Source organism: Aythya marila, assembly GCF_965140915.1.
Source record: "Aythya marila genome assembly, chromosome: Z".
NCBI classification, from domain to species: Eukaryota; Metazoa; Chordata; class Aves; order Anseriformes; family Anatidae; genus Aythya; species Aythya marila.
In genome coordinates, this window is record NC_139080.1 from 69,828,355 (window position 1) to 69,841,820 (window position 13,466).

The following is a 13,466-nucleotide window of genomic DNA, read 5'->3' on the forward strand; positions in this document are numbered from 1 at the left end:
GAGTTGTGAATTTTCCCTAACATCTTGGCATGTGTGTGTTTTCGTTGTGCTGATTTTTGTTTTGTTTTGTTTTAATTTAATTGAGCCTGATAATAACTTATACTGCTTTCAAACACGGTTAATGTTCTTTCCATCTCTAGTTCAGCGCATGGTCTTGGACAGTCAGGAACTGATTCTTAACAGACTCAAGGACATAAGAAAGGTAAACATGAAAGAGAAACATGATCCCTTTTTTATAGCAAGTTGGGAGTTCCCCTTCTTACAGAAAAAATAAGTATTCGGTTACACCCCCAGCTGGCTTATCTGTAGAGAAGCCAAGTGCTTGGACTGAAGTTTGTTTCTATTTGTGATATTCTCTAGGCATAGACGACGTGATAGCTAAGTTCAGAACTATTTGGGATTTTGTTTCATAATATCTTTTTGCCAAATGTCATGTCATTTTTTATTATTATTTTGGTAGACTTCGATACGTCAGATGAATCAAACAAGATTTTACGTAGTGGAAAACAGCAAGTCCATTGTACGAGTAAATTTATTTATTGGTGGCCTTCCACCTCAGCTTTCTCCTGAAGAATACACAAATATTCTCAAGGATGAATTAGCTATCAAAAGTAAGTAAACAGGTGCGCTTTGAGATCTATTCAGCTGTACATAATTAAATGTAGTAGCATCTGTAGCTTCTTATTGTTTCTTTCGCAATGTTTTTGATGTCTTTTGAAGAATCAGTCTCTCATCTACTCTCATGGGAGCCTTTTTGTTCATTTGAGCATGTTGGTGGCTGCACAAGAGATGTAACAGCTTATTATTCAAATGGTAATGTTACAGTACTGGAGTTACATGTGACTATACAATATTTTTAGTGGAAAAACCTTTTTAAACTGAGCATACCTTACACCATTCAAATTATGGCAGTGCAATTTAATTCCATGTGCATGAATGATCTTTACCTTTATTAATATCTGAACTTTTTGCTTGAGCTATTGTCCATACTGTCCATGTGCTCTGTCCCAGGTCACAGAGAAATAAGAGCTGTGTATGCATGCACATATGGGCAAGCACTCAGTGAAAAGAATTTATTTTCCTTTTTCAAAGTGTAATTGATTTTTCATAATACTCTTTCAACAAACGTGTTATATAAACAATGTCAGGAATGTGTCATCCTTTTTGTTTCGGGAAACGAGGTATTTTTCCCAATTTTTTATGTAACTTCAAGAGGAATTAAACTAAATGCCAGGAAGGATACACAGCCACCTTTTATGAAAATCGGTTTAGCTTTTCTAACTTGCAAAGTAAACTTAGAAGAGGGAAAGTGTTAGCTGGAGGTTCTCCCTATATTTGTATAACTTTTAATATTTATTTATATTATATTTACGTAACTTTTTAAAATATTTTAAATATTTACTCTAAATGTACCCAAGGTTTTATGTGTTTATATTTTTACCCTTTGCAGCAAATGTAGTATCTGTGAGTCATGTTTATCAAGCACAAGGTAAGCAATAAGATTTTAAGTACTGCAAACAATGTCTATTTTCAAAACTACAGTCTAGTACTAGAGGTTCTAAGCTCAGAGTATGTGAATCTTACTGCATAAGCAAAAAGCCATTTAGATAAAACATAACCCAATGTATTTATGAAGAGCAGGGGATTAGTGTTACCTTATTAATAAAAGGCTGGCTTCGTGCCACCTATACAAGAAAGTGATGATAATCTGTCAGAGAAGTGAGGTTTGAAATTGCACTTCAGCTGAATAGTGCTAACACCGCAGAACTCTTTAAACCCCTTCAAATGCTCTCTCCTAATTTTGACTGTGAAACACAAAAATTTGGTGCTGCTCTTGAACTTGGTGGGACTGCTTTGTGGTCACTGTTTCTAGCACTCTACTGAGCTGGGGTTCTGTGGCTGGAAATCTGAAGAAAATCAGTATACTCCTCTCTGCATTCTTCCTTTGAATCTTCTGACTGTTTTTTGAGCTGTTGCTTTGCTTTTGCTGTATGAATGATATTTCACTGAGGGCAGAGAAGCTGTAGGGCTGCTGAGAGTCACCTCTGTCCGCTTCACTAATGCTTCACAGGTGTGGGTCTGCATTTGGTACAGCTTACAAATAAATGCCTGAGATTTCTCTTGTATATATTCAGGTGTTCCCTTCCCCTTCCCACCCCCATCTTCCAATACGGGACCTAAACTGACTTAAAGATCTTAAAATGATTCTCAGATCAGATCCTTGTATGTAGTAATTCGTGTTGAGATATTGCCAGTGAATTGAACTACTAAATTTTTAGTAATGAGATAGAAAATGAAATTTGATAGCTTTGTCACTTGTATACCTTGAGAACAGCCGGTTAGGTATGATAAAGTGTATGGAAAGAGATGATATTTCTGAAGTCCAAAGGAAGTCTTTACATCTGTGTTAGTTTTCTGTTGAAGTTAGTTATATACTTGAGACTTTTAACAAAAATCTGGGGTGTGTTTGGGGTATGAAGAAAGGCTTAAAAACAAAGCAAAATGCCCAATTCATTGATAACCAACAACCGCGAGTGTTGTAGAGTAACGTTAAATGAAAGATATCCTAAGTAAATGTTTGCTGTGATTCAATATTGTTGATTTTCTATTAATAGAAAATACAAAAAGTCATTCTAACACATCTTTGCAGGTGCTGTTGTACTCGAAATTTCATGTTTTTCTGAAGCTGAAAGAATATATATGCTAGTTAAAGACACAACTGTCAATGACAAGCCTCTGAATGCTGTGGTGATTCCTGAAGTTATGGTAAGAGATGAGGTTGAACTTAAAAATTAATCTAACAGAAAAAGCACTACCATCAACATTTTTTTTTTTTCTGGAAATGAATAAAAAATGCATGTTGCTCAAGGAAGGCATACAGTAAGTTTATGTAAGTAGTGTGATGAAGAAATAGTAATTGAGAGCTTGTGCTTAATGTATCTGATATACTACTGTGACTTAAGTCACTTGTCCTGTTGTAATTGAGTTGTGAAGAAGTGTGAGTGTAACACTCAAGAAAGAGTGCAGAGAGTATAGCCAGGCTCTTTCCAGTGATGCCAAGGGACAGGACAAGAGGCAATGGGCAGAAACTGAATATCAGGTATATCAGGAAGCAATTCATTTCCATGTGGGTGATGGAGCACTGGCACAGGTTGGTCAGAGAGGCTGTGGAGTTTCCAGCTTTGGAGGTCTTCTAAAGCTGCCTGGACATGGTCCTGGGCAGCCTACCCCAGCTGTCCCTGCTTAAGCAGGGGGTTGGACCAAAGGACCTGCAGAGGTGCTTGGCAACCTCAACCAGTGTGGGATTCTGTGAAAGACATGCAGGTACGCTAGTGGGGTGAAATGACTGACATAGTTGAGATGTGCAGCTTCATTGGTTTTAACATAACTGTAATGACCTGGTTAAAACATCTGACATCTGCCAGATGCTTTTGCCATACTTCAGGATGCTACGTTAACAATAATAATAAGAATAAATTGGTCATTAAAGAACTTCGTGAAGTTGAGTGTGGGGTGAATTTTCATTCTTGGATTAAAGGGTATGAGGCTGGTAGGGAAGAAGGAGAAGATGCACCTTCCATGGGGAGAGCAGTGTTACACAGTGGACCTTAATCACTTCTGTGTCTGCAAGAGTTTGAGTAAAGCACTTGCCTTGACTTCACTGCTGTGAAAAATACTTCTTTTTTCCTTGACTGGTAAAAATCAATCATTTTGTTGAAATCTGCACCTCATGCAGACATTAGACTGTGCAAGTGTCCTTTCACAGTTTCAGGCTTGGTTCTAATTTATTACTTTTCATGGCTACAAACCACTTTGCTATGAATCACTTAGGTTTATAATAGGCTTCATGTTAATAAGGCAGATTCAAGGTGCGAAGAGGGAAATGGTTGATTGAATAAAATGTTTTTGAACCAGGATGATGTAGGTTCTGTCCAGAAGACAGGGTAGCCATAATTACTTTCTATTGACTTGTTGCGTATCTTGCAGTTACTGTCTTTCTGGAGTTTTATTATAGCAAATGAACTGAGAATCTTGATTTGACTTGTTCTTTAGAACTGCATAGAAGTATGAAAGCTTCACAAAATACATTATTAGTGAGAACTGTGAGTCAACTTCAGGTGGGAGGAAGTCAAGTTCAATAGCAGGAGTAAGGCCATTAGTTGCATACTTGCAACTAATGCCAGCTTTTTTATTTAAAGAGTCCTATGCTTGTCAAAGTTTTCTGATGGGAATTTTTTTTTATATATAAGCAGATACTAGTGGCAGTGCTTGCATTTAGCTTGCAGGATTGCAAACCATCGTGTGCATGCATGGGTATTACGTTTTTGTGAGATCATTAGAAACTAATTGCCCCTCCCATCTAGGTTTCAACACTTTTTATCAGAGATAGAATGAACAGAATGCAGAACAAAGATGGGAATGGTTTTGGATACTTGCTTTTGGTGGTTGTTTAGATAAATATGTTATGATCCTAGATGTGGTGTATTGGTATGTGAAGTTGAACATATCCGCTCTGCTGCTGATACGTCTGGGTTTTCTGACATTACATATGTTTGATGTGAGCTTTTTGATGCAAGCCAAATGTGGATAATGCTGTCTTTTATCTGATGCAAGATACTTCTTAGAAATTCCATTTCAGGAGACTGATTGGATGAATTTATAACATATAAGAGGAGAAAGAGGCTGTACATGTGCACATACATTTTCTTTCCATTTCAGCTTATATCTCACTAAAATGAGCCAAGAGTTAATATGACTAATATTTCAATTGTGGTTTGCCTTTGTCTAGGCCACACAGCTTCTGCTGTTCACTAATTACCCAGAGTAAACTGATGAGTAATTGTTGATGCTGCTTTGGTAGCTGTTGGACTGGATGATCTTCTGAGGTCCTTTCCAACCTAGATTAATTCTGTTATCTTGTGATACTATTAGCTTTTGTTTATATAGTATGTACGTGATCATTTAAATGCAGCTACAGGAAATACTTGTACAAGAAGTAAGCACAATATTAAACTTGCACTCTTTTGGCATTCCTCTTGTGGCAGAAATACAAAGAAATTGTGTATGAAGTAATAATGTGCAGCCATAGAAGGGGAACTGCTGATAAATCAAAGGCCACGGTGTTTTGGCTAATGGTTTATTCAACTTCAAACAAACAAGCAAAGCAAAAGAACCCTACTTAAAATCAATAAAAGCGTAGAAGTGAATTAGTGGTTAGCATCTGCTCTGTGTTTTGTTAGTCTGTCATTTTCCCAATGTGTGATTTATTTGCTCTGGTTTTGGTACACCTTCAAAAGAGTCGGCCTGGTTCTATTCTGGCATGGTCACATCTGCCAGAAGCAATTAGCCCTCTTCTTATCTTTTCTGAAAAGTTTTAATACAGAATCAGTTTGATTCTGTACACAGAACACTGAACACAGAAGCAGTTTGATAACTGCTTATTAAAAAGTCAATAATAAGTGTTTTATTATTTTTTGCCTGCGAGAGCTTAATAAAATAATGGTTTTGTTTCACAATATTTAAGTAAATGGAAATACTCTCTTTTTGTTACAGTGTGAAAAAATACAGTCTTATAAAGTTGATCTGCTAATGTGTTTAAGGGGTACTCGGTTCCGGTCTTGGGCAGCATGGAAGGGTGGAAGGCAGCACAGCACTGAAGCACTGATTTGAAAGCTAACTCACCAGAATGGCAGAACAGTTTATGTAGCATTTGCAGGCAAGGAGGTCATCAAACAGCTGTAGCAAGCCAATGCCAGCACAGCAGGGGCAAGTGTTTGTGGCTGGACCTCTAATCCCACTTATCAGTGGAACGTGCTCTGATGAAAACCTAGCATGGGGGGAGGAAACCTAGCTGGGGGAGGAGGGAAAGGGTTCATTTCTGTTGATCTCACTAAACATAATACCCATATTTGGGTTCCTTAAAAGAATTAGAAAGAAACTTGGGATTTACCCAAGTGGGTGAAACCTTCCATTTCAATCATTTGTACTAATTCTTCACAGACATGTGTCTGCTTAAGAGCATGATAGTTTAATCACCGTCTTAGCCAAAACACTGTGAAAGGTTACTTTCCACCCTTCTGCCACCTCCCCAGTCCCCCAGAAGTCAAGAAGCAGTTCCTGGAGGTCCTGCTGTGTGGACAGAGCTGATTCTCCAGTTGTGTTGACAGACCTTACACGTCATTCTTCGTCTGGTGCAGTGCCTCCTCTACAGCCAGGCTGGGGGAGTCTTGTACAGGGGAGTCACGAGCCCTTGCACATGGGAGATGCTGCAGACAGCCTGCTTGTAAATGTTAAATTTACGTGTTGCTTAGAGATTTCCGTCGTTCCTGGAAACAGCTCACCACCCTGGAAGATACGCCGTAATTGTCGTGCTGGCGGGCCCGTGGCACAGAACGCCTTGTTCTCTGTTGTCATTAGATGTGATTACACAGTGCGCGCAACAGAAAGGGGATTAGCGTGTGCAATAAATATCCTGCCCCAGCCCGCAGCCACGTTGAGCTAATCCTGACAAATTAAGCAATGCACAGTGACTGTCAGAGTGCCTAAATCACACGTCCTCCACTAGCTGGCTCTGAGAAACACGCAGTAAATTCCTTCCTGAACTCCAGCCAACACAAAGCCCCTCCGCAGACCTCGCTTCTCCAGCTGAGTGTGGAAGTCAGGACCAAAGGGGGCAGGGAGTCCTTGGGCAGTGAGTCACACCTCCCCTTCTCAGAGTGTCCCCGCAGGGCTTTATTAAGGGACCAGGAGAAACTCTGCAGCATCAGGGTGCTGTCCTGCAGCCATCTAGCAGAGGGGCCCAAGCCTTTTAGACAGCACCAGAGCAGCCCTGCTCTGCTGTACCAGCCTGGAAGCTTGATCTCCTGCAGTTTTTAACCCCTAACAAAAAGTGATTGTTTTCTTAGAGATTGGTCCTTTCAAGGGATTTTGCTGCTTTTAACCACGAGTGGGTGAGAAGCAAGTTAAATGTAAGGGTAAGCACACTTGCGAGGGCTTCTGCCCTTTCTAGGATACTTTGTTTAGTCTACATGTGTTCTTTCAGTCCTAAATGATTATAGTTAAGGGATTTATATTAGAAGATACTTGAGCAAAGATGTTTTTTTAGTGGTAGGACTATTCAGTTTACACTACGTGCAGATATTTTTTTTTAATTCCAGGCATCCTTTGCAGCTGGTTGAGACTCTTAGTAGCACTCAGGGTAAATGTTTCACTTTTTTTTTTGTTATTATTTATATGGTATTGACACTTTGCAACTAGGAAATTTAGATGGCAGTTTTATGGAAACTGTAAAAATATATTTGCCGCAACATATACTTGAAAGGGTAAAATCTTACACACTTTGCAAAACACAGCTGTGCTTTTGACTGCCTTGAGATTTACCATGTCTCAAAAATCAGCATGGTTCCCTGAGGTTCTTTGTAAATTATTTTAGTTGCTTGGGTTTAGAACCAATATGTAGAACTTGTCTGTAAGAGGGAGTAATATAAACATGTGATTAAAGTGTCACTTTAAATGTCTACAACCAATATTTTTTAAAGAATTGATTTCCTAAGAAAGAGAAGGTAATCAAACACTTGTCTGCATTCCAGTAGGGTATTTGTTTGGCATAAGCTTTGGTCTGGTTTCTTTTCTCTCATTCTTTTATTGTTACAGTTTTTATTTACTTTGAGCTGCAGAGCTGATTTATTTTTCCTATTTTTTCATTCATCTTCTCCCCCCAGCCTCCTTGTTTTATAAAATCCCACAAGTACCTGGGCACTGAACCAAGCCTGAGGTCTCAGATAGCCTGTATCGTTCAGAAAGTTAAAATGACTGGGGATCAAATTTAAGTAGTAAAAAAGAAGCTTTGAAGAGGAGGAGATGGGAAATGGTAATGCAGGGCAGAGCAGAAGCTGGAAGAAGGAGCGTAGGAAGGGAACAGTTACCCAGTGGGAAGCAGCATTTCCTTTCAGCGCTGCTCCGCCTTTGGTTGCTGGCAGGATTTTCAAAGGAGTATTCTTAACGGGATGTGGCAGATGACAGTGCGTTAGCTGATGGAGTAACAAGGAGGGCTGTACGGAAGAGCCAGAGCTTCCCTTGCTATTTTTATTAATGGCTGTGATGGCTTGAGGGGAGGAAGTCCGCCCCTCTCTTTGGGATGTGTGGATCCTTGAGCTGCTGACCTTATAATTCAAGAGGTACTTCCTTTTGGTGACAGTGGCATGCATTGTTTTGCTTAGACTTCCGCTGCTGGCTGCAAATATCCTTCGTAGGCACATAACAGAAATGAACATATCACCCTGTTTGTACGTTGCACACGCTTGAGGAAGTGCTTCCCCTCTTCCAGCAAAGCCAGAATGTGGAGGCAAGGGGCGTTTTGGCTTAGCAGCCTCCACGGTACAGCATGAGGGCACTTCCTCAGGAGAGCTTTCCTCTGAGGTTGCCTGTCCTTGTCCTAGCGTGGTTGAGGGTTGTCTGTGCTTGCATGGTCTGTAGTGCCACCTTTGTCTTGGCAGTTTCTTTGTCCCACCAGCAGCTAGAAACTGCTGGGGCTCTCCTGGCTCCCTGTCAGCAAAAATAGTCCTTGCTTGACTGGATTCTTTGGAGTAAACATAAACATATTCAAACCGGATGTCTCTGCTTAGCTGCCTCTAAACCAGGAGGAAGGAAGGGGCAAGAAGAGAGACGTATTTCTCCTCCATCAGCCCTCTTACCTGCTCAGCATTCCTCTTCTCTTGGTGTTTTTTGCTTGCCAGTCATGGCTGATGAAGGAGGATATTTCTCAGGCAGGCAGTGACACAGAGGAGAGACTTTTATGCAGCTTCAGGTATCTTAACACAGAGGGTCAGTGCACAGCCCTTTCAGGAAAGCACAATTTGAGAAAATCTCTTGAATACTAGGACACCCCAAGCTACTGTTTTCCAGTGTCCACGCCAGCTCACACGTGGACAGTGACGTGAGGTATCTCAACACTGGATGCCAGTTTGCTTCCCCAGTTACTCGATTACATGCCCCGATTTCTCCGTCCTGAGACTGGGTTCGCACCCCTGGTGGTTATGTACAGCCATCAGCTGAGGCACTGTCTCCTCCCCTCTGTAGCTGCTGGTATCTCTTCGCATGTTTGTAAGCTGCTGTCATGCTGCTGCTTCACCACCCCCTGAATCATTCTTGTCTAAATTGCCTTATATTTAGCACAGTTGTTCTTTTCCCTGAATCCATCCTGTCAGCCGCGTGACAAATTGCTGTTCTCTGAATGCAGTCCAATTTGTAAATACAAATTACCATTACTTAGGGACTGTGGCAAACGTTTCTGTTTCGAAGCACACTTGTCGAGATGGCCAAATGACTTTTTTTAAGCTGTACCTGCCTCGCAGACCAGTAAAAACCCTAAACTCTGTGGCAGGATGAATAAAAGGTGCCTTAGAGCTTTGTGGTCTGCCTAGAGTCATTTACGCATCGTGTTACAGGATGGTTGAAGGTCCAGTTGAAGACCAGTCTGGGGGGATATTTCTGCTGACTGTGCCCCTGCAGTGAGTTGGCTGTCCCAGGGGACCCCTGGTGGGACTTCCCTCAGAGTGGCTCCTGGAAGGGCAGCAGGATGCCCACGGCACTCTTGTGCTTGGAGAGCCCTTCAGTGGTGACTGCAGCACGGTGAGGATACAGGCACCAAGCCTTTCTCATTCAAACAAGTATTTTTTAAAAGAAGCTTTCAGCCTCTTAATGCTCCCTCATTTTGAAGTGTTTTCTCCTTGTAAATTAAGATGTATTCTAAGACAACCGCAAATCCTAAGACAAATGTTTTGATTACTTGTGGAGAGAGTTCTCTCTCCGCAAGGAAAATATTTGAATCCTACAGGATTCTGAAAATTACTTTATCCTTCACACTATTCTTCATCATAAAGCTCCATCACCTACTCAGCCCTGGTGAGGCCACGCCTGGGGTCTTGTGTCCGGTTCTGGGCTCTCCCGTTCAAGAGGGGCATGGAGCTACTGGAGCAAGTCTGGAGGAGGGCTAAGAAGATGATCAGGGGACTGGAGCACTTGTTGTACAAGGACAGGCTGAGAGAGCTGAGCCTGTGTAGCCTGGAAAGAGAAGACGGAGAGAAGATCACATCAATGTCTATAAATATCTGAAGGGAGAGTGTCAAGAGGATGGAAATAGGCCCTTCAGTTGTGCCCAGCAACAGGACAAGAGGCAACAGGCACAAACTGAAGCCCAGGAGGTTCCATCTGAATAGGGGCACTTCTGTACTGTGAGGGTGACAGAGCACTGGGACAGGCTGTACAGAGAAGTTGTGGTGTCTCCTTCTCTGGAGATATCCAAAACCCACCTGGATGCCATCCTGAGGAACGTGCTTTGGGTGATCCTGCTTGGCAGAGGGGTTGGACTGGGTGATCTCCAGAGGTCCCTTCCATAGTCTTGGCCATTCTGTGATTCTGTAAACTTTTTTACTGAAAATGTATAGGAAGGACTACTGATAGTGACTTCATTTTTAACATTAGGCCAGACTGTGTAGTAGGAGTGGGATAAGGAAACTTCATTTTCCCGAGAAGACAAAATCAGCAGCTAGCCTTGTCGATTGTCTGGGTGTTGAATCTTTTTATTTATTGAATCTGGATTTTTTTTCTACTAAGCATCAAGGAAATTTCAGGAAATACTTTTGAGATGCAGTAGTAATTTTCCTGCCTAGTCATGGTTTTGGCTAATCCTTCCTTTTCTTCATTCAGGCTTCCAAGATACCACAGAACTGCTGGCCTCTTCTTGTGTTTGTGAATCCAAAAAGCGGTGGTCTAAAAGGCCGGGATCTGCTGTACAGTTTTAGAAAGCTGCTAAATCCACATCAGGTCTTTGAACTTACCAATGGTGGCCCTCTGCCTGGGTAAGTTGTAGTATTTTTAACATTTTTCTTGATGTTATTTTGTTAGGGGTGTTTTTGTTTTGTTTTGTTCTAAGGAAGGATCAGATTCTCTTATTATGAAGATACAAATTTTATATGTTTTGTGCCTGGAGACCAAAGTGGTGGATCAGACCTTCCAACTGGTTCTTACTTAGCAGACTTAAGCTTTTAAGTTCTCTAAAGAAAACAGAGTAGTTCCTGGTGTATATGCTTGTGTCAAGTTTAGTAGAGTCAAATCCTGGGAAGCATACTTTACAATAATGCAGGTCTAGTAATCGTTAAATATAAAAACATTTTATAATCAAATGGGGACCAAAATAGAAACATCTTGCCTTACAAGAATGCTCATTTTTTGCTTTTATTTACTCTAACGTTTCATGGAAACTAAGAGGCAATTATAATAAAATTTTCTATCTTGACTCTTGAAACTTGGCCACAACTGCAGAATTAGCAGGGCCTGCCTGATCACAGCTGCAGCATTTCTCAATACAAGGAACAGAACATAATGTGCTTGTAAGGGAGGCAGTAACCAATTACTTGATTTTATCAACACCATTTTGTCACCAACTTCATAAAACTGAAAGCAATGTTTGCAGCCTAGTCAGAGTACCCTCATTACTTCAGTGCTGCTTTAACAAAGAACTGTTGTGACAAGACCTTCCAAACAAAAGCCTTCATAGGGAAATGCAGCTTATGCAGGAAGCAAGTAAAACAAGCTGCACAAACTTTTTTTTGTCAGAGCTGTGTAATTTTGATGTCTTTCTAATGTAGTTGAGGCTGTAATTTTGATAATTGGCTCATTTTTTATGGCTCATTTTATACCCATAATTGGCTCATTTTTTATGGCTCATTTTATACCCATAAAATATTTCTGCAGCTTTATGGCAAATTGCTTCCACTTGCTTTTTGCTCCTCGTGAAATGTGAGTAAAAATTCCTTTGCAGGATGTTTTGGTATGTAGGATGAAAAGCCATAAAGGGTGACAGTGAACGAAATAGTACTATGAACAAGAAGTCTTATCAAAATACCACACTTACAATATAGAAATCACTAAGTGAAATCAAAATCTCTACAAAGATTTAGAGAGTAATAGATCTTCAAACGGAAACTATAAACAGTTAGGTCTCTCTGTCTTTGTTGAGGAAGGAAGTAATTAACAATTGATCTCCACCTTAGAAAATAATAGAAGATTGTGGTTTTTACTACTTGAAAACAGATTTATCTAAAAGTGTCTGTATTTCCACTCACTTCATTGAAGTTGATCCTGAGACAGATGGTGAAGGCGGAAAAAATCCAGTAACTATGTCTTACTTTAAATAACGTATGAAGAGACTTTGCTGTACTACATTGTAATGCTTCTTTTCCCCTTTTATTTGTTTCTCAATTGAGGTTTCACACATTCTCCAAAGTCCCTTCTTTCCGAGTGCTGGTGTGTGGAGGCGATGGCACCGTGGGTTGGGTTCTTGGTGCGCTGGAGGAGATCAGACACAAGCTGGTGTGCTCAGAGCCCTCTGTTGCCATCTTACCTTTAGGAACAGGTGAGAATCAGGGCAAGTGCTGAAGTCCCAGACTTCTCACTGTCCATGGCTGTGCTATGTTGAATTTGGAAGGAATAATTGCTGGGAAGAGTGACTCTTTGGCATAATCTCTAAATAATGAACATAGTAACATGGACTTGGGGGCAGAGAACACAACAAAGAACCTTCCCAAGTAGCTCAGAACTGCGTTTAGCTTTTATTTTAATGCTAAATTGGGATTGAATTTAGCAGCTCTTGGGCCATGACCTTTAAATGCTTGTTTTCTAATGTAGTGGGTGAAAGATCTGATCTCTCATACCCAGCCTACCACATGAGTAAGTGCACATAGTCTTCAGAATACAGCTCCTTCATTTTGTCTCTTAAGATGTTGTCCTTTTTGGTGGTGGCTTATGACAGAGGTGTTCTTAGATCAGTGGGTAGACGAACTCCCAGTGCTAGCACACTGCTGACAGGTCTGCTTGCAGTCTGTGGACTGGTCCAGTGCTGGAAGTCCTGCTGGATCTCTGTGTGAGGCTTTGTGCCTGGTTGCCCTCCAGAAGGTTTGTCTTCATGTATCCACCTGACAAATTACAGGGTTTTGCAGTGAGGATGCCATGACTCAGTTCTGGCAGGTACTGGATAGCAAATGTAGTATCAGCTCATCAACAAAATGTTGGTCACAGTTTGACTGAAAAATGAGCAGCAGGGCTATTGCTATGGATGTGTCTGAGTGGGCAGGAGTTGGAGAGGGCAAAATATTGTACCCTTGGGAACCACAACTGCGCCAGCACTTGCTGTAGACCAATAAAGTCCACTTTGCCCAGCTTCCCAACTCCATAACATTTTTCCATTTTTTCCACTGCTTTTTATGATTTTTTTCAGATGAGACAACATGTCTGTTTGTGACACAAAGCACATATGCAACCACCACAAATAGATTTTTTTTTATGCTTGTTAACTTTTCAGTCCAATTGTACTACTTTAATAACTTATTTTGTAGAATCATAGAACAGCTTGGGCTGGAAAGGACCTTAAAGATGACCCACTTCAAAGCCCCCCTGCAATGGATAAG

At 40.9% G+C, this 13,466-nt stretch overlaps 2 protein-coding genes across 4 annotated transcripts in view; one reads left to right on the top strand and one right to left on the bottom strand.

The window, feature by feature from the left end:
- The window catches only part of ACO1 (aconitase 1), a 340,782-nt gene that overhangs the window by 111,128 nt on the left and 216,188 nt on the right, over nucleotides 1-13,466 (bottom strand). The gene's annotated exons all lie outside the window — the stretch shown is intronic.
- DGKQ (diacylglycerol kinase theta) overlaps nucleotides 1-13,466 on the top strand; it is an 89,700-nt gene that overhangs the window by 56,639 nt on the left and 19,595 nt on the right. For 2 of the 3 annotated variants that reach the window (XM_082783690.1, XM_082783692.1), the window contains 6 exons: nucleotides 141-202; nucleotides 461-611; nucleotides 1,451-1,489; nucleotides 2,651-2,766; nucleotides 10,708-10,859; nucleotides 12,267-12,415. In XM_082783690.1, the coding sequence (XP_082639816.1) occupies nucleotides 141-202; nucleotides 461-611; nucleotides 1,451-1,489; nucleotides 2,651-2,766; nucleotides 10,708-10,859; nucleotides 12,267-12,415 (669 nt within the window). The remainder of the gene's footprint in view (nucleotides 1-140; nucleotides 203-460; nucleotides 612-1,450; nucleotides 1,490-2,650; nucleotides 2,767-10,707; nucleotides 10,860-12,266; nucleotides 12,416-13,466) is intronic. The other variant, XM_082783691.1, reaches the window with a different exon arrangement.